At 40.8% G+C, this 25,380-nt stretch overlaps 1 protein-coding gene across 1 annotated transcript in view; it reads right to left on the reverse strand.

The window, feature by feature from the left end:
- SMCHD1 (structural maintenance of chromosomes flexible hinge domain containing 1) overlaps positions 1 to 25,380 on the reverse strand; it is a 67,271-nt gene that overhangs the window by 19,140 nt on the left and 22,751 nt on the right. The window contains exons 18-34 of the mRNA XM_079982604.1: positions 23,842 to 23,919; positions 23,637 to 23,756; positions 23,236 to 23,380; positions 22,197 to 22,293; positions 19,473 to 19,545; positions 18,391 to 18,530; positions 16,726 to 16,860; positions 15,122 to 15,349; positions 10,944 to 11,092; positions 9,475 to 9,563; positions 7,347 to 7,465; positions 6,051 to 6,218; positions 5,214 to 5,339; positions 4,237 to 4,316; positions 2,172 to 2,329; positions 1,474 to 1,580; positions 346 to 404 (exon numbers count right to left, since the gene is read on the reverse strand). Coding sequence (XP_079838730.1) covers positions 346 to 404; positions 1,474 to 1,580; positions 2,172 to 2,329; positions 4,237 to 4,316; positions 5,214 to 5,339; positions 6,051 to 6,218; positions 7,347 to 7,465; positions 9,475 to 9,563; positions 10,944 to 11,092; positions 15,122 to 15,349; positions 16,726 to 16,860; positions 18,391 to 18,530; positions 19,473 to 19,545; positions 22,197 to 22,293; positions 23,236 to 23,380; positions 23,637 to 23,756; positions 23,842 to 23,919 — 2,071 coding nt within the window. The remainder of the gene's footprint in view (positions 1 to 345; positions 405 to 1,473; positions 1,581 to 2,171; positions 2,330 to 4,236; positions 4,317 to 5,213; positions 5,340 to 6,050; positions 6,219 to 7,346; positions 7,466 to 9,474; positions 9,564 to 10,943; positions 11,093 to 15,121; positions 15,350 to 16,725; positions 16,861 to 18,390; positions 18,531 to 19,472; positions 19,546 to 22,196; positions 22,294 to 23,235; positions 23,381 to 23,636; positions 23,757 to 23,841; positions 23,920 to 25,380) is intronic.

Consider the following 25,380-nt stretch of genomic DNA (forward strand, 5'->3'; position numbering starts at 1 on the left):
GCCGGCACACAATTTCCGTTCTCATCCTGGGGCAAAGTTCTTAACTCAAGGTAACTCTTCCAGGTTTAGCGGAGTTTGTAACCTGAAGCCTTTGTAACCTGAGACGATTGTAACTCGAGGTACCACTGTAGTTGAAATGTCACTGTTTACATAACCCTGAATACGCAGGAAATTTTTACACTGTATATAGAACAAATCCTGTCCCAGTAAACACATTTTAAAAGATTATTTCTACACAGCTACTACACTGCCTTCAGTGATAAAGTAACTACAGTATTAACCTTTGACATTTTGCTTCTTCTAAGGTATGACAAAACCATTTAGAGCCCTACCAAATTTATTTACCTGAAGTAAAAAAAGCTACTGTCGTCATCATTTGTTTTGGTACAGACATACGTTGTAACCTTAAAAAGAAATTACAAGGGATCATATATGTATAATTTTAAATATAACTTTGTTAAATATGAACAGACAAGCAGAATAAATTGAACTGGGCTTTAAAGAAAGGCACTTCATTAACTAAGTAAAGATGTTATTGTGTGGGTTCCCTCAATCCTTCACTCTCCTTCTACTGTACTATGAAATTAATTGATTTCTGCCATTTGGTCCTTTTACTATCAAAAACACACTTTCAATAGATCATAGGTGGTATTCAAATTGATACATCCCATCAGCACAGGGATTTCAGCTTTTACAATGGGACGCCTTTACTTGCCCTGCATGTGGTCTGTGCTCTCTCCAAATCTGCCCTGCCCTGAGGAAGTTCTGTCATGCAAACTGAAATCCTTGCACTGACAGGACTTGCTACTTAACACCACTCTGGATTAAACCCCACAGCCTAACAAAAGGAATAGAAGTCAAGTTCACCTTAAGCCCTCCAAACAACAAGATTGGCTGACATGATATGGTTGACATGTTGGAGCAGCATAAACTTGCTACCATTATGTGGTTAATAATACATGGAAGATCAATTCAAGTGGAATGGTTCACTGTATTACCATATGCTTTGATTCTTAAATCTCTTCAGTGACATAGGGGAGATATCCAATCCCCATATGCTGAGTTTAAATAGCTGCCATGTATAACTATTTAAAACAGCACCAATGTGGCTCTTGTGTAAGCCATTTGCTCCACTCTTTCATATATTAACAGTTCTTTATAAAATATGCACTGTATATCTATAAAAAAACTAAGCCGTTTACATAATATATAATCAGATTTTAAAAAATCAATAACAATTCATGTAAAAATGCAACATTATTCAAACAAGACTTTTAAATAATAAAGTAAAAACATAATAATATGTATAGATAGATTAAAATGAGCAGTGCATGAAAGGATAATTTAAAAATTAGGAGTCCAGGAAAGCTTGGGTAATCATATCAAGTCTTTGAAAGTTGCTTGGGGCTTTAAATGTCAACAGCAAGACCTTGAACCTGGTTCAGTAGCTAAAAGGTAGAGAATTTTACTTACATTTTGTGGTACAGTTCTACTACCTTCCCACATTTTCATATAAATTATTCCTGGGCTTATATTTTTAATAATGTTATCAGCTTCAGAAATAACACTAATAATGAAATCTGTGGGGAGAAAAAAGCTTATGAATCTTTCTCGCTAAAGTTCTGTTTTACATTTCAAAATTAAAATGTTCTGAAATATTAGGAAGCTATCTTATACCAAGCCAGATCACTTGTCCCACCTAGCTCAGTACTGTCTTACACTGACTGACAGAGGCTCAGATTCCAGACGGCTGTCTTTCTCAGCAAAACTTAGAGGAGCCAGGGGCTGAACATTCTGCATGCAATGCATGTACTCTACCACTGAATTCCAGCTCTTTCCAAGACAAGCATGCAAGTGGGAACCTGCAAGACGCTTAGATCCATTTCCTGAAAATGTTACTAACGACTGCTAGGGTGTTCACTTATAAACCAACGATCTTAGTGCTCCACATAAATGCTTCAGCAATTAAATAATTATGAAAGTGTAACATCACAGCAACTTAGGCAAGGGCCATGCTGAATTTGTAGACAGGTCTTCACAAACTGAGTTCTAAACCCATTTTATACATGAATGTTATACTTCCCCAAGCTATATATAACTAAGGTTACGAAACTAAAAATGGTGAAGACTTTACATATGGTTAGATTAAAATGTCACAAACAAAAACTCACCAGGAAAGGTGTTTCCAGCTACAAGGGTAGCATTCGTGTCATACTTGACATTCAAACGTACAGGCCTCTCGGGGTCAGGCTGAACATTTAATCTTATTACTGGACAGTTTAGTGTGTTCTTGTTGTATGTGGCTTTAAATTGCATTGTATGCTCTCCCCTGCAAAATAAAATCGTGGTTAAACTCCAATATACCTCTTTGTCCAAAAAGTTTCAACAAACATTAAAAAAGTATAGATTTTCCACTACATCTGTATGAAGCCAATGGGAGAGGTTGTTCACAGTTTTAGAACTGAATGCTATAAATATGTGGATTACACTTTTCATTTTCATTGGATCTAGGTGTAGCCATGTACATTTTGAACAAGTGCCTAGAGTCAGTAATGGGTTTTAAGAGGGGAAAATATTTGAAACTCAATTCAGATAATGGCACCCTCGTTGCGTATCTTTACGTGCCAGGCAAAAACATTATCTTCTCCTAGGCCGCTGGATAATTAAACAAACTATGGCCTTTTAAACTGTGTGTTTTTTTGGGGGGTATTGTTTTTTGTTTGTTATTATGGTAAGTATTTTTATGTTTTTATATTATACACTGCTCTGTGATCTTCAGATGAAGGGAGATACAGAAATTTAATAAATAAAATAGTAAGACCTCAAGGGTAGCCCCACACAGAGCACATTGCAGTAATTCAGAAATAGCCACACCAGCCTAAGCTGGTGAAAGGGACTCTTAGTTGCGAAGGGCACCTTTGCCTCCAATGATAGAGTTGGGTGTAGGAGAAGGCTATTTCTTCATGGAGAGTGAAGAGGCACTTGAAGACTGTCTGAAAACTGCAACTGGTACAGAATGCAATCATCACACTTTTAACTGGAACCGATAGCTAAACATGCATTATGTCCGGGTCAAAACATATTTACTCAATTCAAGGTGCTTAGCTTAGCCAATAAAACCCTAAATTGGCTTGAGACTTGAGGCATTTGAAAGAATTTTTCTTTGATGAACCTTCCTGTTAATTAAAATTTTCACTGGACGTCCTTTTCTGGGTGCCTTCAAGGTTAGACTGGTGACTGCTGGGAAGCATATCTGAGGTGCACAAATCTTCAGTTTTTCCTCACAAGCCATGCTGCATCACCTTTAACTTTTTTTTTTAGAATGGCTCGCAAGGTGGAGCAGAGCTGCAGAGCTGTTGCTGCTACTTATTAGAATAGTGAGAAGGATCAGGCACTGTTCTTTCAGGCTTTTAAGGGTATCTGATTTTTATAATAATAATAATTTATTAAATTTATGTACCTCCCTTTAAAGGGATGCGGGTGGCACTGTGGTCTAAACCACAGAGCCTAGGGCTCGCCGATCAGAAGGTTGGCGGTTTGAATCCCTGCAACAGGGTGAGCTCCCGTTGCTTGGTCCCTGCTCCTGCCAACCTAGCAGTTCGAAAGCACATCAAAGTGCAAGTAGATAAATAGGTACCGCTCCAGCGGGAAGGTAAACAGCGTTTCCGTGCGCTGCTCTGATTCACCAGAAGTGGCTTAGTCATGCTGGCCACATGACCTGGAAGCTGTACGCTGGCTCCCTCGGCCAATAAAGCAAGATGAGTGCCGCAACCCCAGAGTTGTAAGTGACTGGACCTAACTGTCAGGGTCCCTTTACCTTTACCTCCCTTTAGGCGAAGATCCCAAGGCAGGTTTCAACAAAGAAACACATGACAAAATAGCAAAGAAACAATAACACCCCCTCCACCACACATTTAAAAGGTCATAGATTGACTAACAGCCAAAGGCGTGGTTGAAGAGGAACATTTTTGCCTGGTGCCTAATGATATGTAATGAAGGTGCCAGGCAAGCCTCCCTTGGGACAGCATTCCACAAATGGGGTCGCCACAGAAAAGGCCCATTCTCATGTTGCCACCCTTCAGATCTCTTGTGGAGAAGGGCCCCAGGAAGCAGGGCCTCTGATGATAATCAGAGGGTCTGGGTTGGTTCATATGGGGAGAAAACCAACGCTCTGAATTGGGCCTGGAAACGATTCCAAACATTTTCTGATGAATGTAAGAGTTTTCAATCACTTACCAAGGAGCATGAATTCTAAGAACTCCGAAATTTGCTCTGCCATTTTCATCTGTTTTATGCTGCTGGGTTGAAGGAATAATCTGACAAGAAAATTGATTTTCTCCCCATTAATGAATGACCAAGAAGCACTGATAATGATTTAACTATTACAAATCAGCAAATTTTCTATTTCAGTTTTCCATGTATTTCCATAGTTAAGATGCTTTACCCTCCCAGCATACAGCAAACACTTAAGAATTAGGGATGCCACTTCTATGTTACAATGTTATTTACCACGGGAAACTTAAAAGAATCATTAAGCAGCAAACCCCTATATTTCAGCTATTACTCTCTTTTTCCTGGAGTCAGACTGGTGTGTGGCTCCAGCTAAAGAGAAGTTGTAATCATCAGACAGACAACTGGTGGGTCAGACATGGCCAATGGACTGTCAACTACATGTCAACCTAGCAGCCAGCTTGTAGTCACTCAATTCCCAAGATTATCTGGCATAGAGCAATACACTAAGGGTTTTATTTCAATCCCTAAAACAGTATAACATGATAATTTTCAAATTGTTATCTATCTATCCAAATATATTATGTGTTTTTAAATGGTATTGTCCAATCACATATGCTAGGAATCTAAGCATTTAAAAAAACTCAGGTGTATTTTATAAATACGCACTTCTTGCTCACTTATTCCAAATCCCCCAGGACCCACCTATTCCACAGGGCTTTTAGCACAAGCCTCAGTTTCTACACCCTATTGTAATTTAGAATAAATATCTAATGCAACAATTACTACGTTCTTACCCTATTTTTCAGTGCCTCTGGATATCTCCTCTATGTCACATTTTAGACTGTAAGATTCCTGAGGTAAGGACTTGTCCTCATATAAAGTGCTGACACTATGCAGATGAATGCATTTTAACAATTTTATTTTGGGTGTGTTGCACAATGATATATTCCAGTGAGATGTATGAATTAAAAGGCAATTACCTTTAAGTTCCCAGCCTTTAAAAGGTTGATTTTGACATCAGGTTCAGAAGATGGGTTATTCCACTGATCACACAGCTGGACTATAAGTGGCTTCTGTAGTTCTTTGCCATTAATCACTGACACAGGCTAGAAGCAGTTCAAAAATTATTGCTATTTAAACCTGTAGTATTATTTATTTATTTTATTTATGAAGCATTTCAAAGTGATTTAACAATACAGTAAAAACATACATATAGAATAGATTAATATATAAAAGTATTTTAAATGTGTGTGTGTGTGTGTCTGTGTTTGTGTGTAAAACATTTCAAATGCAATACAGAATCCAACAGGGATAAAAATCTCTACTCAGGAAGATTGTTAAAAGAGGAAAATCTTCAACAGATTCCTGTCTAATATGTAACGGGATGGAATTTCAAGAGGTAAGTGCTGCCCCACTAAAGGCCCAATTATCACATTGTGTGGAATGTCCCCTTCTATTAAGATGGTATCTGAAGGAAGCCCCCTCCTGCAAGCTGCAGTGATTGGTTTGGTATATAAGGAATGAGACATTTTAAGTGTGTAATGCAATTTAGCTGCAAAACATACAGTGATCAGAAGCCATTTCATCAATCGCTTACTTATGAAGAAGAGCCAATTATGAGAAACTCCAGTCAGAAACGTTATTTTCATACAAGTTACTCTTTTTGTTTCAATGTCTCCTTTCACACCAGAGACCATGTTAAAGTTTCAGAAGTATTTAATATCAGCGAAACGCTGTAACGTTATGTTCATGCCTCTCCTCTCTCTATTTCCCAAAGGTATGGATACTATTGCTGGTATTACATGATGCAGACTTACGTTTTCCAACTCTGTCCAGTCCACAAGCACCAATTTAGCTGGAGGTCCTGCAATTAAATTTAGTCTCAAGAAATGAGAAAATTCACGCCAAGCAAAACACAGTTCTTTGGTTCCAGGAGGACCTGGTTTAAACCTGATTCCTGTGACACAAATAGTTTGTGTATCTGCCTATAAAGAAACACATAACAACATTTAAAAAACCAATAGGATCTCATAAAGTTATTTGATTATAAAAGTGGAATGATAGACATGCTTTTATTTATGGCATATGGGGTTTTGATTATTTTCTGCTCTTACAACTCTGCAATTTAAACACCTTGTCCACCTGCTCAAGCCTTACCAACTGACACTCATCCAACACAGCAGGACTAGACAGTGTTCTGGACACCCCTTGAAATGCATCTGCTGTAACAGCTGAGTAAAGGTGGATGCAAGCAATTCCATCCTCAAAAAGCTACAGCAAACAAGTTACAGCAAACTACCACCAGTTCTGCTACCTCCTTCAGGCCAGACAGGAAAAGGCCCTGCACTACCCAGAAGAGCTCCACTGAGCAGCATAATGGGGATGCAAAGGAGGGAGCATACATCTGAGTGTGCAGGCTCCCACGCTCTGACTGAGCATGTTGCTTGAACCTGGGGTTCTGGCTTAGCTATCCCACCCAAACCACGAGCCCTAAGACATAGAACCTCAGTTGCTGCTCATGTTTAGTCTGGAGAGAGCTAAACAATGAGCCTGGATTCAACAGACATGCAAAGCCAAACCACAGCTCAACTCAACTCAGTGTAGCCTGCAGAGGATTGACCTGGGTGCGGCTGTGATTGTCTCTCTAGGAGTCTGCACACTTTCTATATTATGTGAAGAATCTATATTATGCTGCAACATAATATATGGTACACTTAAATGGCATAATAAATCAAAGTGGATCCATCTTTATCCTTAGTTAGATATATCCCATGTCAACCAATATGAGTTGAGAAAACAGTAAATGAATTCAACTCAAGGTAACAACATTCCAGAAAGTTTATGAAAGCTTTGTACTATTTGAGTTCTGAATAAAGACCCAACTAGCAAAAATAATAGCACCACAAAGGTGACTATTTACTTGCCATGAAAACAGAAGTAAATAAAAGATTTGAAGAATCTTTACAAGCTTGAAAGCAGTAACTCCCCTTTGCCTCTTATCAGTTGTATGAATGTTATTAAGCTGTGCCAGGGATAGAGGCACAAGTTCCTTCCCCCCAAATAAGATGAATTTCACTGATGCAAATCCTACATAACATGGTGTTAAGAAATACCTGCCAAACACTTCTCAATTCTGATTTATCCAGACCACTACCGTCTATTTTCAAGGAATCCAAACAAGTTGATGTCAGGTTTTGAATGTGATTTCCATGTTGATCTGTAATCATTACCTCTTTAAGGGGGGAAAAAAACCCAGAAGAATTAGAAACCATCTGTTATTATTTATATTTTATTTTAGAATTCTAAAGAAGGTTATTGGAAGTAAACAATGCTCTGAAGATGGCAAGCAGAAGTGTTCCTCCTGAAACCCAGTCCAGGTTGTCCCTCTCAAGACAGCTGCCAGATGGTAAACAAATCTCCAAATATGGCCACCGAAAATGACGTTACCAATTGACGTGATCAATGGCCAAACAACAAAGCAGAGCAGAACTCATGTCTGGAATCCCCAATATGGCAGGCAAAAGAGTAGGTAGGCAAATTGGTGGGCATGGCTGTATATACTAGTGCACCAGTGCCTCTTTTCCTATCCAGGCTTTGGATGATATGGAAAGCAGCAGCCTGTGGGCCAAGCTCTGGGCTAAGTTACATGGAGCTAAGCAGCAAGGTCTCATTTATTGTACTTGAAATTGATTGTAGAGGAAAGAAAGGGAGGGAATCCAATTAACTGACAGGGTTTCATTGGTTTACTAGCTCAGGACTGAATGATGGGGAAATTGATTAGGGATAATCAAATTACAATGAATTCCTTAGAAGATCAAGTTATGGGGAAGATTAATTTGGGGTAAATTAATATATAATTAATTTCTCAGAGGATCACAATAAGAGTAATGCCAAAGAAAATCACAATTTAAACACACACACCAGGAATAAATACACCGGAAATAAACGCAGTAAAGGAAAGACAAGTGGTAAAGCCAGCTAGAATGTGCATTAATTGCAGCTGGTTCTGATCTCCATAAACATGGTGAAACTGGGAGTTTTTCAGTTTGGAAAGCTTTAGCTGTCCTTAGCAAAAGTTTAGAGCGGGTGAAATACAGAGGATAGTGTGACTAAAGGCAGCTTGAAAGAAGAACACCAGGAGTCTCGGGAAGAAACAACTATTTCCTGTGAGGGAAAGTAAAAAGCTGAAGAAGGAGCAGGGAGGCTTTAAGACTGTAGTTTCCTATTTGATTTTTAATTTTTTTAAAAAGCTTGCAATGTTGCCTATTAACCACTAGGGCGGTGCCAAATCCCAATCCCAATCTGGTGGCAGGTACTCCAGGATCTCCAGAAATGAGGCTGAATGCAGGCCTTAATGCATAAAGTGCAGATGGCAGGAGAGATCTCCAGTGCTGCTGCTTTGAACAAGGTAGGAACTTGAAACTGAAAACCCTTCCAATAACATCACCAGTTAAAATTTCCTTGAGGTGACAAGTTTCTGCCTTAAGCACTAGGTGGCAGTAGTTCCACCTGAGCCAGGATGACTAGCACAGGAGATTAAAGTTGTAACCCAAGATAATGAGTACTCGGAGTCACAATATGCACCAGTGTGGATCAGTCATCTTATATAAGCAACAGCAAGTACTGCCTTTTGCACAAATGCAACTTGTACACAATATATATATATATATATATATATATATATATATATGTCATGAGACACTGTTGTCTGCTGAAACACTGATGAGTAAGGCAAGGGAGGCAACAAGACTGCCACTTGTCACACTTGCTGAGCATGATATTGATGTAGCTTGCTACAAGAACACAGTATGCCATCACACCTAAAGGTAAAAGGTAAAGGACCCCTGGATGGTTAAGTCCAGTCAAAGGCAACTGTGGGGATGCGGCGCTCGCTTTCAGGCTGAGTGAGCTGGCATTTGTCCACAGACAGCTTTCCGGGTCATGACTAAACTGCTTCTGGTGCAACAGAACACCGTGACAGAAACCGGAGACCACAGAAACGCCGTTTACCTTCCCGCCAGGATGCGGGTGGCGCTGTGGTCTAAACCACTGAGCCTCTTGGGCTTGCTGATGAGAAGATCAGTGGTTTGAATCCCTGTGATGGAGTGAGCTCCTGTTGCTCTGTTCCTGCTCCTGCCAACCTAGCAGTTTGAAAGCATGCCAGTGTAAGTAGATAAATAGGTACCACTGCATCACACCTACATTTGTGTCAGAATAAAAGAAAAAAAGTAAAGTACTTACCAATTTCTTCTTGTAGTTTTTCACCCATTTGTATTGTATTAGATCCTTTTAATTTGCATTTAATATGTTTTGGCTCATCAGCAAGTGGTCTACAGAAACAAATACTGATAGCTTAACAGATTTGTACTTCTAAGTAAAACAGAAAAAGTGCTATAATTCTTTCAAGATACAATTTCTTAAGATGTAAATGGCCGGTGGAGTTGCATTCCATTTGACAGAACAGCCATGTAGTCTGGGGATGCTCCTAGATAAAACATAGTTGCTGGGGGCTCAAGTGACTGGAGTTACAGGGAATTTCTTTGGTTAGCTGTGGCAGTCTGTGGACAGGAGTAGCATTGTCACAGTAACTCATATGCACTGGTAATCTTCCAGTTGGATTACTATAAAACTATGGCAGATCCTGAAGCTGCTTTAGAAGCTTCAGATAGGCTAGGCTACCTAACAATCTGCACTATCAAGATTGCATGATCCTGAGAGTTAATTGGTTGCCAATATGATACCGGGTTTAATTCAATGTGCTGGCAATGACACCTATAAAGCCCTACGTAACTTAGGACTTTAGTTGAAAGTGTGTCTCCTCCTGTTTCAACATTAAACTCATTAGGGGAAGCCCTTCTTGCTATCAACTTGCTTGAGAAGATTCGCTATGCAGCAATATGGAAGTGGGCAGCTCATTTGTAGAATGCCCTGCCTGTTGAGATACGCCTGCTGTCATCTCCACTTTCCTCTGATTTGCTGAGTTCCCTCTCCCCCCCCCCCCCTTTTTGTCTGGAAGTGGACTTGTAGCTGCAGAGCCTGAAAGGAGTGCAGAGCACTTTAAAGACAGGAGGCTGTCTGGGCATCAAGGAAACAGGCCAGCAAGCCTTCAGATTTCAGTGGCCTCTCTCCTCCATATCACTCCCCTCCCCTCAAGGTGAGAGTTATGTTAAACACTTCCTCACTGTCCTTTATTATCCAACAAGGTGACATTAGCTGGGTTCTTAGATGTCTTATTATGTTTTACAGCTATATATGCTTTAGAGCTAATTTCCCAACTATAAACACACATCATATATATATATATATGTGTGTGTGTGTGCGCGCGCACGCGCAGATCAAATATTTATTTAGCAAAAGTGCATTTTAAGAAATATATTCCATGTATTCCTATGATTCTTCTGTATATATACTTCACACAGCACTAAGGTTATTCCATGTATCACAGCACTCAAGAGTGTGAGTATCATGAGCAACATCATTATAATGACTTATTTTAGAACTGGCTGTTTTGTGCATCTGCAGGCTATGCTTTTGCAGTGCACTGCCTTTGAAGCTCTTAATGTCTAATATATGCTTGATTGTATACTGATATTTACATACTTAAAAGTTGTTACCAATAACAGCAAACATGTTTTTGTATGCTGTAACCAACAGAAACAGCCACTGAGCAAACTTCGTAACAGGACTACAACTGAGGAAAATATACAAACCTTATTGTGAATGCACTTTCCAAAGATACATGCCCATCATGGTATGAAACTACATAATAGTGCACATCATTTACAGATGTTGGTACCTTCACATCAGGTAATAAGCCATTAACCAACTGTTCTCTATTAATCTTTGGAGTCCAATTTACCTAGTAAACAAAAAAAATTTCAATAGTGTCAGATGTAAAAATAACACAATTGCTTACTTTTGTAACAAAATTTAAAAAATAACAGGGTCTCTGACTACGTAATAAACATTATTCCACTTTTAAACAACAAATATAGATAATAGTAGCTATTTTATGGCCAATTTTTTAAGAGGATAAAATTATTTGATTGAAATACAAATTTAGCTTCTCTGCAGCTATTACAAGTGCACTAATAATAAAAAGGCTTGTTCAGTCAATGAAGTCTATACAAATTTAAATGTTGATGTGAAAGGGATAAAATAAGAACACTAATATTTTAAGCAAGAGTAGGTTTTATTCAAGGGACGCAGGTGGCGCTGTGGGTTAAAGCCTCAGCGCCTAGGGCTTGCCGATCGAAAGGTCGGCGGTTCGAATCCCTGCGGCGGGGTGCGCTCCCGCTGCTCGGTCCCAGCGCCTGCCAACCTAGCAGTTCGAAAGCACCTCCGGGTGCAAGTAGATAAATAGGGACCGCTTACCAGCGGGAAGGTAAACGGCGTTTCCGTGTGCGGCTCTGGCTCTGGCCAGAGCAGCGATGTCACGCTGGCCACGTGACCCGGAAGTGTCTCCGGACAGTGCTGGCCCCTGGCCTCTTAAGTGAGATGGGCGCACAACCCCAGAGTCTGTCAAGACTGGCCCGTACGGGCAGGGGTACCTTTACCTTTACCTTTAGGTTTTATTCACGAGAACAAGCAGGCTGTGGAAGTGTAGTAATCAAATTGTCTGTACTGTGTTGCAAATAGATAGGACTACCAGACTCTCATTCTATCTTGCCTTACAATTTATTCAGCTTACTGTAACAGCCTGCCTTACCTATCATGCCACTCGCTGGGATTCTAGGCCCTCCTCAGAAAATTTGGCAGTGACTTCCTCAAGGAATGAATAACTGTGATTTAGTTGGAAACTGCTGTGAAAGCTTCAAATCTTCTCCTTCTGACTACACTGGAGGAAGGCGAATAAGAGCCAGTGCCTCACCCCAAGCTCATTCCTCAAGGACTAAATTCTGGCTTACTTTTACATCTGAATACAGCCCATACTTCTTATGGAGGGTGGTGGCATTTACTGGAGGACTGGAAGGGACTAATGGAATTAGTGTGAGAAGAATAGGATTTTGCACTAACTGTTGGCCAACTGTCCCTTGGTATCATGCGCACCAGTCCCATTCAACTACTGGCATAAATTTAAATATTTATTTATTTATTGCCTCCACAAACAAAATTAAGAGATTGCAAGACCTCTTTTTTTAAAAAAGAGAAAATGTTTAGATATTTAGGTTATGGTGTAACATAAAGCTAAATACAAAATTGGTATAGTACTGACTAAGAATGAGATACCAAAATGTTGGGCTGACTTTAATAAAAAAATTTAAACCAATAATTTCAGCTTTATTTACATCATTATTACTTCTGGAATTAAATACTAATTATATGTGCTGCATACAGAGGAAACAAGCCCCTCACCTGCATACAGCAATGCACAGATCTGCAGTGAGAGAAAAAAAGAAAGGAGAAAAGAGAGAGAATGGGAGAGACTGCTTATACGGGAACCTACATATTCAAGAGAAAGGATCCAGAGAGAGGACTGGATCATTCCCATAATCTTCATTTCAAGCAAATCTATTAACTACCACAAAGTATAATAATGTTTTATTTATTTCTGTCAATGGCTGTTGCAACATCCTAGAGAACATAAGATACATTTCAAATATGCAAAACTCAAAAAAATACAAAAGCTCCAAAATATGAAAAAACCCAAATTATTGAAACTTTTAAAACATTGAACAGCATAAATCCAAATATACTCATGGCTTGGTCAGATTAAAACATCACCATATCAATTAACTGCTGTGTGTTAAATAGTTTCTGCTCAGGTTCTTGAAGCTGTCAGGATATAGAGAGAAATCCAACATGACATGTAAGTTGTCATAGAGTAGACAAGATTTGAGGCGAGAGAAGATCTGTGGCATGAGCAGCCTCACTGACATTTCTACCCTCATTCTATATGTATTTTGTCTAAGCTCTGCAGAGAGACTGCACTCCTGCCCATCATCCCATACGCAGCTAGGAGTCCACATTCCTCTTACATATCAGAAGCTTCTACATGCGTTTCTGCCTGCAAAGATCTGGGTATTATCACCTGTGGAACAGATGATTAATTGTGAGGTGGTGGGTGTCAGAAAGGACTATGTTTAGCCTTAAAGTTCATGATGGAACATGGGCCAGTGGTCCCTGGTATGTGCTAGATGCTGACAGTTTAGCATTGTATTGGTCAACACCAGTATTTAGAGAGAAGGTAGATCACTGGGGTAGTTGTCCAGTGTTTGTTCATCTTATATGACTCTGCTGCCTAAAAGCATTCAATTTAAAAATCTCTGATATTTTACTCCCATCAGTACACTGCAAAATGTCCCTTAAATGTTCACTTTGGTTTGATATTCATAAGCATGATTGCCATGCGCACTCTTCACTGGCATACAAAAAGTAGTGGAAATGGTTGAATTATTAACATAAATAAAAGCCTTCTTCATTTGAACTCCCGTTATGCTTGAATTTCTAGTTTTGTGGCTCTCTGATCAAAGCTTAAATTCTGTGTCGAACAAAACTAGAGTTAAAATTTTAGACTTTCCACCTTGTGCAGAAAATTTTAAAATTGCCAAATAGTACAGCCTCTTGTCCGCCTGATATACAATGACTTTCCCTAAGCTCCGGGATTTCTTCACAGCTGTTCACTTTCAAACCATGTCAAAATGCTTGGCAGATACTGCTGTATTCCGTTGGCACAATGAATTTGTGGAGCTTCTGAGTTGGGAAGACCTCCCACACTACTATAATTAAGTTATCTTTCCTCCAAGGAGCTCCAAGTGAGAAACAGTACATGCTTCTCCCCTTGCCTGTTTAGCCTCACAAGAACCCTGTTAGGTTGAAAGGTGATGACTGGCCCAGCTAGTCTTCTATATTACACTGGTTCTCAATACATGCTATTCTCTCTATATATTTTCAGCCATAATTTAAATTTCTTAGTGTTATTTTAACTCACAGTTGCGTCCTATTCAGAAACATGGTTTGATGGCCTAGGAGCATATACTGTATTTTTCGCCCTATAGGACGCACTGGCCCATAGGACACACCTCAGGTTTTTTTTGGCGGGGGGAATGAATAAAAAAAATATATTCCACCCCCCCAGCCATTGGGCTGAGGCGGGGGAAGCCCGAGCTTCCCCCGACCCCAGAACAGGCTGCTATCCGCAAGCCTTGCGAGCCCGGCAGCAACTCCCGCCGGGCTCACAAGGCTTACGGACACCTGCCCAAAGCACGGGGCGTCCTCCGGAGGGCGCCCCGTGCTTTGGGCGGCAGGCTGCCGCCCGCAAGCCTTGCGAGCCCACGGGAACTCCCCCCGGGCGCGCAAAGCTTGCGAGCACCTGCGCGAAGCACGGGGCGTCCTCCGGAGGGCGCCCCGTGCTTCGGGCTGCAGGCTGCTGCTCGGAAGCCTTGCGAGCCCGCGGGAACTCCCGCCGGGCTTGCAAGGCTTGCGGATAGCTTCCTGAAGCCTTGCGAGCGAGAGGGGTCGGTGCGCACCGATGCCTCTCGCTCTCCAGGCTTCAGCGAAAGCCTGCATTCGCCCCATAGGACGCACATACATTTCCCTTTCATTTTTGGAGGGGGAAAAGTGCGTCCTATAGGGCGAAAAATACGGTACATATGTCTGTTGTTACTCCCCCTGAGGAAGCCTAGAATTTTGAATTATGTAAATAAACTATGGAACAACTATGGAAAATGTGCCTTTCAGAGGTCATGTTATATCCCACTTTCTCACACAGCTTAGGTTGAATTCCTTCCAAAAAGCAATGGAAATACTGATGTAAACAAAGCAAACATTTTCTTTTTATAGTATTTTTGTTATGGTAACCTTTCCTCTTCTCCTTAATACGGTACTGCCTGATCACAAAACTAATGTTTATGTTGAATAAAAGTTTTAACATCCTAAAAATACCAACCTTAACTTTTTCAGCCAGCGTGGGAGTGATTAATATTTCTCTGTCCCCTTCATCATACATGTGGAAGATGAGATTCTGCATCACATCACCTGCAACCCAGTTAATTTCATCCTGGTGTTGGATCTGCATAGCTTTTTCTCCCTCGATGCTAAAAATTTGTAATCTTGCAACAGATCTACTGGGAAGCAATTTAATAGTCTTCTCCAATGGTGGTACGCTTTTACAACTCTAATAATAAAAAGGAGAAAGGAAAACAGAAGAAGTAACTGGAACTGTAGCACTTCACAGATACACTTACACTGATATACTGCAATCTAACCTCATGGTAACTTTAGCTCTATATTGATCAGTATGCTTCTGAATAATAATAATAATAATAATAATAATAATAATAATATATTATTTATACCCCGCTCATTTGGCTGGGTTTCTCCAGCCACTCTGGGCAGCTTCCAACAAAATATTAAAATACAATAGTCCATCAAACATTAAAAACTTCCCTAAACACGGCTGCCTTCAGATGTCTTCTAAAAGACTGGTAGTTGTTTTTCTCTTTGACATCTGGTGGGAGGGCGTTCCATAGGGTGGGTGCCACTACCGAGAAGGCCTTCTGCCTGGTTCCTGTAACTTGGCTTCTCACAGTGAGGAAACCACCAGAAGGCCCTCAGTGCTGGACCTCAGTCTCTGGGCAGAATGACTGGGATGGAGACGCCACATGCTGGCAATCACAGGTGGCCAGACTGCTGTTGCACTCCTGTCCCACTTGCAAACTTCCCACAAGCATCTGGCTGGCCAGTGCGAGAAAAGGATGCTGGACTAGACAGGCCACTGGCCTGATCCAGCAAACTTGTCTTATGTTTATCATTTTATTTTCTTACCATGTTATGTTCTGAAGACCAAAGGAAGATATTGCTACGAAAAAGGCCAACAAATTGGATAGAAATAAAAAAAAAAAAACTACACACACTAGACTAGCCAATATGGGAGACTGGGAAAATTACAAATGAAAGTCAGCAAGAAAAGCTGAATCAAGTGGTTTGGAGGCAAGGAATAAGCTGAGGAAGGGAGAGAATAGCTTTCTTTGAAGTTACAGTGTGTCCTGCCTTTGAGCAGTACAGGAAGCTAATAGCACTTAGAAATATCTGACACCCAAATGAGAAATGAAGTTCATAATAGGTGATGTATTACAGAGAGATTTTTTTAGATGTGTTGTGTGTGTATATAAGCAACCCCTGTGAAGAGAGAAGTCCTGAACTTTCTAGTTTAAAAATAAGGGACTCATCAGGCCCCTTCATGCTAGATGGTTCTGGGGTTCTGAGGGTCTTTTGACCTAAATGAGGGGTGAAATAGGTTGGAAATGTCTAATCATATTTATCAAGGACAACCAATTTCTCATTATTCAAAGATATTGGTGATCCAGAAGAATATAAGGGCAACTACATACAGAGTAAGATAGGGTCACTTCCACTGATCCAGCCACCTGCGGAAAGAATTTCATGCAGCAATATTGCCCACATCTCAACCAATGGAAATTAGAGCATTCAAGTGCCATAGATCACTAAATGGCAACAAGTAGCAAAAACATTAAAGCTATTTCAACTTACAGGTATTTCAAACCTTGCTTTAAGCGTCTGATCTTTCTTTATATTCTCTACATGCAGAACTGGTCCAGTTAAGATATTTATCCCACCACTGCTGCAATCCACAACATATACAGGAAGGCCTGGAGCTCCTGAAAACTAAAACAATCCCATCATAAATAAGAGTTGTCATATCAATAGGTGGGCACAAAGCAGGGGTTGAGAACCTTTTTCAGCCTGAAGATTGGATTTCTCCATTTTCAACCCTTCTGGGGGCTGCAGGCTATTGATGGGTAGGGTCAAGAGGGAAAAAGCAAGCAGGGCAAGGGGCAAAAGTAGGCAGAGTAATGGATGAGACACTTTGTACAGTATGCTATGTTCCACACACAGACACACTGTATCTTCTATCCAAGCAAGCAAGAGGCATTATTCTAATGCAATGACACATTTCAGCCGGGCAAAAGCATTCGAAGAAAGCAGGGAGGGAGCCAGTGAACTGTGTGGTGGCCAGGGGAGTGTCCTGAGGGCCGGATATAAAAACTTGGAGGATCACAGTTCCCCACCCCTTGGATAAAGGTACTGAGTAATGGAATAAAAATCTCAGAAATGGAATAAAAATCTAAGAAATAATTGAACTTTTAATGACCGCCTATCACAAAAGGTAATTTGATTCATTTAAATAACATCTTTATAAATTAGGTTAATTCAAGCCCATATGTGTTCTTTTTGAGAGATTCATGAAGTAGCCTGAAATAAAGTGCCACACCACATAAAATTAAAACTCTAGTACTTCCTGTACTATAATTAATTAATCTAATCTCAAGTTATTAAATAAATAGTAGCACCAAGCCAAAGCACAAAGGACACAAGTCAACCCCTGAAACCAAAAGAAATCCCTTCAAGCAAACAGGGAGCACCGCAGAACAACGAAATGCATCAATGCAGAAAAAACTGCATAGAAAATGCATAGACGCTACTGTTTCCAAGAAACAACAGCAACAAACACCAAACAACACCACTGAGAACTAACACAACAGCACACAAGTCTGAGCAAAGCTGAATAGCGTGGGACATAGCCTCTCCAGAGAGAAGGCAGAAGTAACCTGGTAGGGGCTAGTTGGATATGAGCAAAGCCCCCTTAATCAGCTGTAATCCTGCCTTCAAGCATCAAATGGAAATCTCATTCCACCCGAGAACATTTTCACTCGAAGGAAGAAAGTAAAAGCAAAAATCTGCTCAGGGGTTTAAATATAAAAAAAATGTAACTGCAAACTTCAATTGCACAGTAACTTATAAAAATATTTCGAACATAGTAGTTAACTATGGCATATTTAAAATTACCCTGATATAAAGAAAGTGTTTGATGAATGGATTTGCAATGCTATTTTTCTAGAAAAAATGGTGCCGGAACTTACCATGAACACCTCCCTAGTTCTCTTATAATGGCAATGGGGCCCCCCTGAGAGGTGCTGGAACTGAGTTCCAGTGAGTTCCTGCTGAAAAATGAAGCAAGGGGGCAAGGAAGACAATCTCTAATTCATTTCTGAGGAAGGATGGGCCTCTACCCTCAAATTTTTGATGCTCATATGCAGTGTCAGAGGCAGTAATATAACACTGAGATAACTGCACTAGTCCAATTGCACTAATGTCATATTTTTTAAAGAAGAAGAACAGAAGCTGTTGACCTACCTTGCAATGAACTATTAGTTTTGGTTGTGCTGTTATGTTGCCTGCTTCATCCAGCACTTCAACCTGGAAAGGAAATGCTGTTCCATTTTCAATTTTCAATGTGTCAGTGTCTGGTTTGACACTTAGCTGCCATGGTGGACCTGTTTATAAACTAAAGTTTAGTTTCTGCTTGTTTTGAAAACAACCAAGACAGCTTTGAAAAAGTCAAAAACATTTTTTTAAAAAACTGCTATACAGCAAGTTTTAAGAATAATTTCCAAGTTTTTATTCAATGGAACTGAAATAAAATTTATTTAATATGCAGCTGAAAACACCAATTTAGTTGTACAGAAGGTAACATTTATGGTATCACCACTTAAGGCATAAATTGGATTAATATTATGTTGCGGGGGGAATCTCCCCTCAAAATTAAGTTTAACTGGTTTTGAGTTATACCTTCTGGGATGAGACCACATAATACCATGTTACATCTGATTATGGCTCCAGAACAGACACCTATTTTTATTTAATTCAAACTTAAAAAAAACTTCCATAGAGACTTTCATTTTTTAATAAACCATTCAACAATCACCTGAGTGGAATACATAAATGAAATATAAAACCTGATATGGATAATGAAATAGCATTACATAAAGAACAACCAGAATTAAATCTGCAGAAATAGACTCATTTGGAAAGGGTTGGTAGAAAAGAAAATATTCCAGCAAGCATCAAAAACAACATCGGGGCTTACTTCAGTTCAAAGGAAGAGAATTCCAGAGACCAGGTACCACAACATTACTGTAGGGGCATCTTATATCATCAATAGATCTTCATCAAGACATGTAACTAATTGGGGTGTGATGTAGGAAGATAGATAGCTTCTTTGATACCCTGGTCCAGAACTATAAAGGGCCCTATATAACAGTAGTAAAATCTTGAATCTAGCTTATTAACAAATTGGCAGTGACATGCTACCAATAGGTTGTCCCAGAGAGCAGAAGTATTTTTTACCAGCTGCAGCTTCTAGACCAAATTCAAGGACAGGCCCATGTAAAGTAGATCACATTAATGAAGTCATATGTTTCAAACATTTCACTAACCTGGAAGAAGTTTAATTTTCAAAATCTGGGATTCCTCCTTCAGGCCAGGAAGAGTAACTTTCAGATTGAAGTTCTATTGAAAAATATAATTTTAAAAGTCAATGATAAATAATGCCCATGAATTTTTTTTGTTCAGTTTTCAAAGTGAATAATCCTGTAAAGCAATTATATATTTCCACCCCCTAGGAAATGACTTAAAAAGTTCCACTTTTGATCTTTACTCTTGTCTAACACCCTCAGCTACTTAACTGAGGTTCTTAACTGATAATAATAATAATAATAATAATAATAATAATAATAATAATAATTTATTATTTGTACCCCGCCCATCTGGCTGGGTTTCCCCAGCCACTCTGGGCGGCTTCCAACAGAGATGAAAAATACAATAAATGTCACATATTAAAAACTTCCCTGAACAGGGCTGCCTTCAGATGTTTTCTGAATGTCAGGTAGTTGTCCATCGCCTTGACATCCGATGGGAGGGCATTCCACAGGGCGGGTGCCACCACCGAGAAGGCCCTCTGCCTGGTTCCCTGCAACTTGGCCTCTCGCAGTGAGGGAACCGCCAGAAGGCCCTCGGAGCTGGACCTCAGTGTCCGGGCAGACCGATGGGGGAGGAGGCGCTCCTTCAGATATACTGGACCGAGGCCATTTAGGGCTTTAAAGGTCAGCACCAACACTTTGAATTGTGCTCGGAAACGTACTGGGAGCCAATGTAGGTCTTTCAAGACCGGTGTTATATGGTCTCGGCGGCCGCTCCCAGTCACCAGTCTAGCTGCCGCATTCTGAATTAGTTGTAGTTTCCGGGTCACCTTCAAAGGTAGCCCCACGTAGAGCGCATTGCAGTAGTCCAAGCGGGAGATAACCAGAGCATGTACCACTCTGGCGAGACAGTCTGCAGGCAGATAGGGTCTCAGCCTACGTACCAGATGGAGCTGGTAAACAGCTGCCCTGGATACAGATTTGACCTGTGCCTCCATGGACAGCTGTGAGTCCAAAATGACTCCCAGGCTGAGCACCTGGTCCTTCAGGGGCACAGTTACCCCATTCAGGACCAGGGAATCCTCCACACCTGCCCGCCTCCTGTCCCCCAAAAACAGTACTTCTGTCTTGTCAGGATTCAACCTCAATCTGTTAGCCGCCATCCATCCTCCAACCGCTTCCAAACACTCACACAGGACCTTTACCGTCTTCACTGGTTCTGATTTAAAAGAGAGGTAGAGCTGGGTATCATCTGCATACTGATGAACACCCAGCCCAAACCTCCTGATGATCCCTCCCAGCGGCTGCATGTAGATGTTGAAAAGCATGGGGGAGAGGACAGAACCCTGAGGCACCCCACAAGTGAGAGCCCAGGGGTCTGAACACTCATCCCCCACCACCACTTTCTGAACACGGCCCAGGAGGAAGGAGCGGAACCACTGTATGACAGTGCCCCCAGCTCCCAACCCCTCAAGACGGTCCAGAAGGATGTCATGGTCGATGGTATCAAACGCCGCTGAGAGATCCAGCAGAACTAGGAAACAGCTCTCACCTTTGTCCCTAGCCCGCCGGAGATCATCAACCAGTGCGACCAAGGCAGTTTCAGTCCCATGATGAGGCCTGAATCCTGACTGGAAGGGATCCAAATGGTCCGCTTCTTCCAGGCGTGCCTGGAGTTGTTCAGCAACCACTCGCTCAATCACCTTGCCCAAGAATGGAAGGTTTGAGACTGGGCGATAATTGGCCATCGTGGCCGCATCTAAAGATGGTTTTTTAAGAAGCGGTTTAATAACCGCCTCTTTCAGCGGGTCTGGGAAGGCTCCCTCACGGAGGGAAGCATTCACCACCCCACGAAGCCCATCGCCCAGTCCTTCCCGGCTAGCTTTTATAAGCCAGAATGGGCAAGGATCCAGGAGACAGGTGGTTGGCTTCACTCGTCCAAGCAGCCTGTCCACATCCTCGGAGGTAACAGATTGAGGCTCCTTCTATTTCAAAATCCTACATTAAGACACACTTACAGTAAGGAAATTGCACCCAGGGAAGGTGGACGGGGGGGGGGGAGGGGTAGGGCACAGAGGAAGCTCCCTGAGGCTTGCCTCACAAAATGGGGCAGGGGCTGCACTCACGCACCACAGTCTAGAAGAGTTGGTGACAGCATTGCCACCCACCCTCTGTCGGAGCTGCCAGGCTGACGCCTCACAGCCTCACTGCCCCTTGGGTCAGGCTTGACCTGGGATGGTGGTGCCATGGCTGGGCGCCACATGCACCCACAGTCTTTCGTCTTCTCTGGTCAGGGCTGACTTGGGGATGGAGCTGTCGTGGGGGGCACACTCGGTGAGGAGAGGGGCGGCAGCTCTGTGCCATGGACTCCCCACTCTTTCCCAGGGTCAAACATAACCTGGATGTGGAGTTGAAGCAGAGCTGAGGCTGGGCACAAGGAAGCTGCCTCGCCCGCCAAAGCCAGGTTCTGATGGGAGCCTGTTGTGGGGGCGCCTAGTTGTGCCCCCTCCAGAAAATGTGACCCGGGGCAACCGCTCATCCGCTTCCCCTTAGACTTGAAGGACTTTTAGAATACTTGACTTAATAATCTACAAACTAATTATTGAATAGAAAATATACAGAAAGTATTTTAGATAAATATTTTAATTCTTATGAAAAACAACTATCATTCTTTACAAAACAAGTATGCAGCCACATATTTATTAAAAGTAAACAATGCATTTTTGCCATAATTCAACTTACCTTGCCCTGGTAATTGTTTACCAGGCCTTTAGCAGTTACACCCTTAATGGCACAATTTGGTCCTTTATCTATTTCTTCATACTGTAATGTTAAGCCACTACAAACACAAGTGAAAATAATTTTAAGAACTAAAGTGACCATTTTAAAATTGCAACTAAATAATACATAATGTGGAGTTACCCACGAGGGCTCTTTCTGAATATACAGAATATTCTGTGATGATGAGTGACCCTTCTCATTCACTTCAGAAGACTAAAATTCCAGAAGCTTCTGAAACCTCTACTGTGGAACAGCCCTCTTGGTTTTGGATGCTCCCACAAGTGAGGAATAAGCAAAATGCAAAACTGTGGACTTGCTATTTTAACGTTGCACAGAAAAGAGAGGGGTACTATCAGGATGCAGGTGGTGCTGTGGTCTAAATCACTGAGCCTTGGGCTTGCCGATCAAAAGGTTGGCAGTTTGAATCCCTGCGACGGGGTGAGCTCAGTTAAATAGGTAAAGATTATGGCTTAATTCCATATTTTAGGGACACGTCCTCTTCACCCAAGATACCTGAAATATTGTCTCACTCCTGTATATTCTCAATCGATCACTGTCTAGCATCACTGCTTTTCACTGTAGGCAAGAAAAATACTGAGACACTGCTCCTTCTAATGAAATTAGTCTTTTCTCTTGAACTAGATAGGAGGAATCTCCCAATAGCATACAGAATCCTTCCATGTTAAAAATACTGTGAAAAATCCCAGTTTAAGAACTCCATTCATTTTGCATGGGTAAAAAGCCTCAGTTATGATACAGCAAGGATCTGTCATCTCTTCCTGCATTAACACCATGTAACCTCAAAACTGTGTAAGAATTCAAGAGACGATTTCTTAGTTTTTGGTGCAAAGGAGACAGATCACTAGTTTCTGAAACGAAAAGCACCTAAGCTGTGTGTGCACAACATTTATCTGGGACCCACTGGATTGGGGAAAACAGATAAAATACAAATCTTTATTTAAGAATTCTAAATAAACAAAATAATTAAAATGGCAGTTACCTAGCCTCAAGAATTGGCACAATATCATCCATCAGATGAGTAGCATGACCAAATTCATCCTGGACATCTAGAGGAATATTGAATGGATGCCCAACTCGAAATGAGGGATCCAAAAGACGCATTGAAAACTTCTGAGGCTTGCCCTCTGAGGTAGATGGGGGAAAACAACGTTATTACAATGAAACTGTTTAGTGGTTCAATTCTAGCCATTCTTCACCCATCTGAATACAGCCTGAATGCTTCAACTCATTTATATTTTATTAACACTTTCAATAACGTTTTCAACATTTAATCCAACTTTAAATAGAAAAATAGTATTTTACTGAGTGTGTCGCAGCTAACTTCTGCATGCAAAGAACAGGCACTGACTGGTTAAAATACAACAACAGTATTAACCTTACCTATTATATTAAATTTAAATGTTTCTGATGGAAGAGGTCTTACTGCAAAAGTGTCGGCATTGCTTTCATTCAACACCACTTGCAGTTTCAATGTGTAGGATCCAAGTTTAGTAATATTTTCTGTGTATAATCAGAAACAAAGTTTAAAATGAAATAATCAAAATATTGCTCAACTGTAAGGTAGATTTAAAGCAAAAACACTCACCCATTCTTTTGAACCAGTAAGGCCATTTTCCCCCATGCTGACTGATATGAGAAATGATTTCCTCATCTCCATTATGGGCTTAAATAGGGGGAAGAAAACACATATAAAAATTGTGCCAAGGTATCTTTAAATGCATTAGGTTGCAAACAAATAATACAGGATATATGTGTATTTTAATAATAATATTAAGGTAACTCAATAAGGGGTTACTCTGCCCACACCAGTGCTGTGTCTACTTAAAAAAACAACCCCACACTAGTTTTGTTGCTGTCTTCAAAACTGGTGCTCTTGGAGTGTGTGCCAGATAAGGCCTCCAAGTCAGGGGATAACCACCCCTACATTAACAGTTTGGTGAAGGTGAACTGAGAATTAAATTGAAACTGATGTAGGCTTGATTCAGCCGCAGCCATGTTATTTAAAATGACACTGATTTTGCTTAAATGTCCCCTAATGGAAACCAACAGGATTAGAAAATTAGGCGGCTAGCAGGAAATGTAGAGCTTCACTACTTTTCAAACGGCTTAGTAGCTGAATGAAAAATGGTAGTTGCTAGGAGCCTAATCTTCCTCTCGCCCCTTGTGCCTTTGCACAAGGTCAAAAATAATCCTACTTTGCATCACAGCTCCATCTGGAACTTGGGGTGAGGAAGGTCGTCCCTTTCCAGGTAGGCTGACTGAATTCTAGGAAAATTAAATGAATGATTTTTTCAAGCATGGCTTAAATGTTTCCTATTGCTATTTCTTCATGTTTCCTAAAGGTTGGTGCAAATTTGGCCACTAAACAATGTTAATTAGCAACTAAACATAGTATTAATGTTGTTTCATTCTCACAATTAAGCCTTGCATCTCTTAGTAATACTGTCTACATTTTGCATACTTTCCTTTTTTTTTTTTTTACCTACAAAGGATATATTTTAAATATATTCCTATATAGGGTCTTTGTTACTACTAGCACCCGTGAGTCTGCAATGTTAACAGCACAATCCAGTTTACTTAGAAGTATATCTACTTGAGTTCCATGAGGACTTTCTTCCAAATAAGTGAGCACCAGACTGCTGCTTAAATATGGGAATATAGGAATCTATACAATGCACAATTTTATTCTCAATTCTTTTTTCCAGAGTTGCTCCTTACCCTCACAAAAATGTAGCAAAGAAAAATGAAGTGCCCATGACTGATGCATCGAAGAATAGTTGACTGCTTTAGTCTGCCCAGAAACAGCTAACAAAACCTTGTAAATAAATCCTCTAAAGTTAGTAGCCTGCAAGAAAATTACTAGCCTGAAATGTGCTGGCTAAGTCAGCATGGCTAGTAGCTAGGGAGTGGGAGTCTAACAACATCTGGAAGGCCATAGATCCCCCACTGCTGCTTTAGAGGAATATATTTTAAAATGCATCAGGACTTTAAGTGTTTAACCCATGAGACATTGTGTTATCCTAATGCAGAGCTTTCCAAACTGTGTGTCACGACACGTTAGTGTGGCAGCTGTATTATAATAATTTATTTATACCCCGCCCATCTGGCTGAGTTTCCCCGGCAT

Source organism: Podarcis cretensis (assembly GCF_951804945.1).
Source record: "Podarcis cretensis genome assembly, chromosome: 7".
NCBI lineage: Eukaryota > Metazoa > Chordata > Lepidosauria > Squamata > Lacertidae > Podarcis > Podarcis cretensis.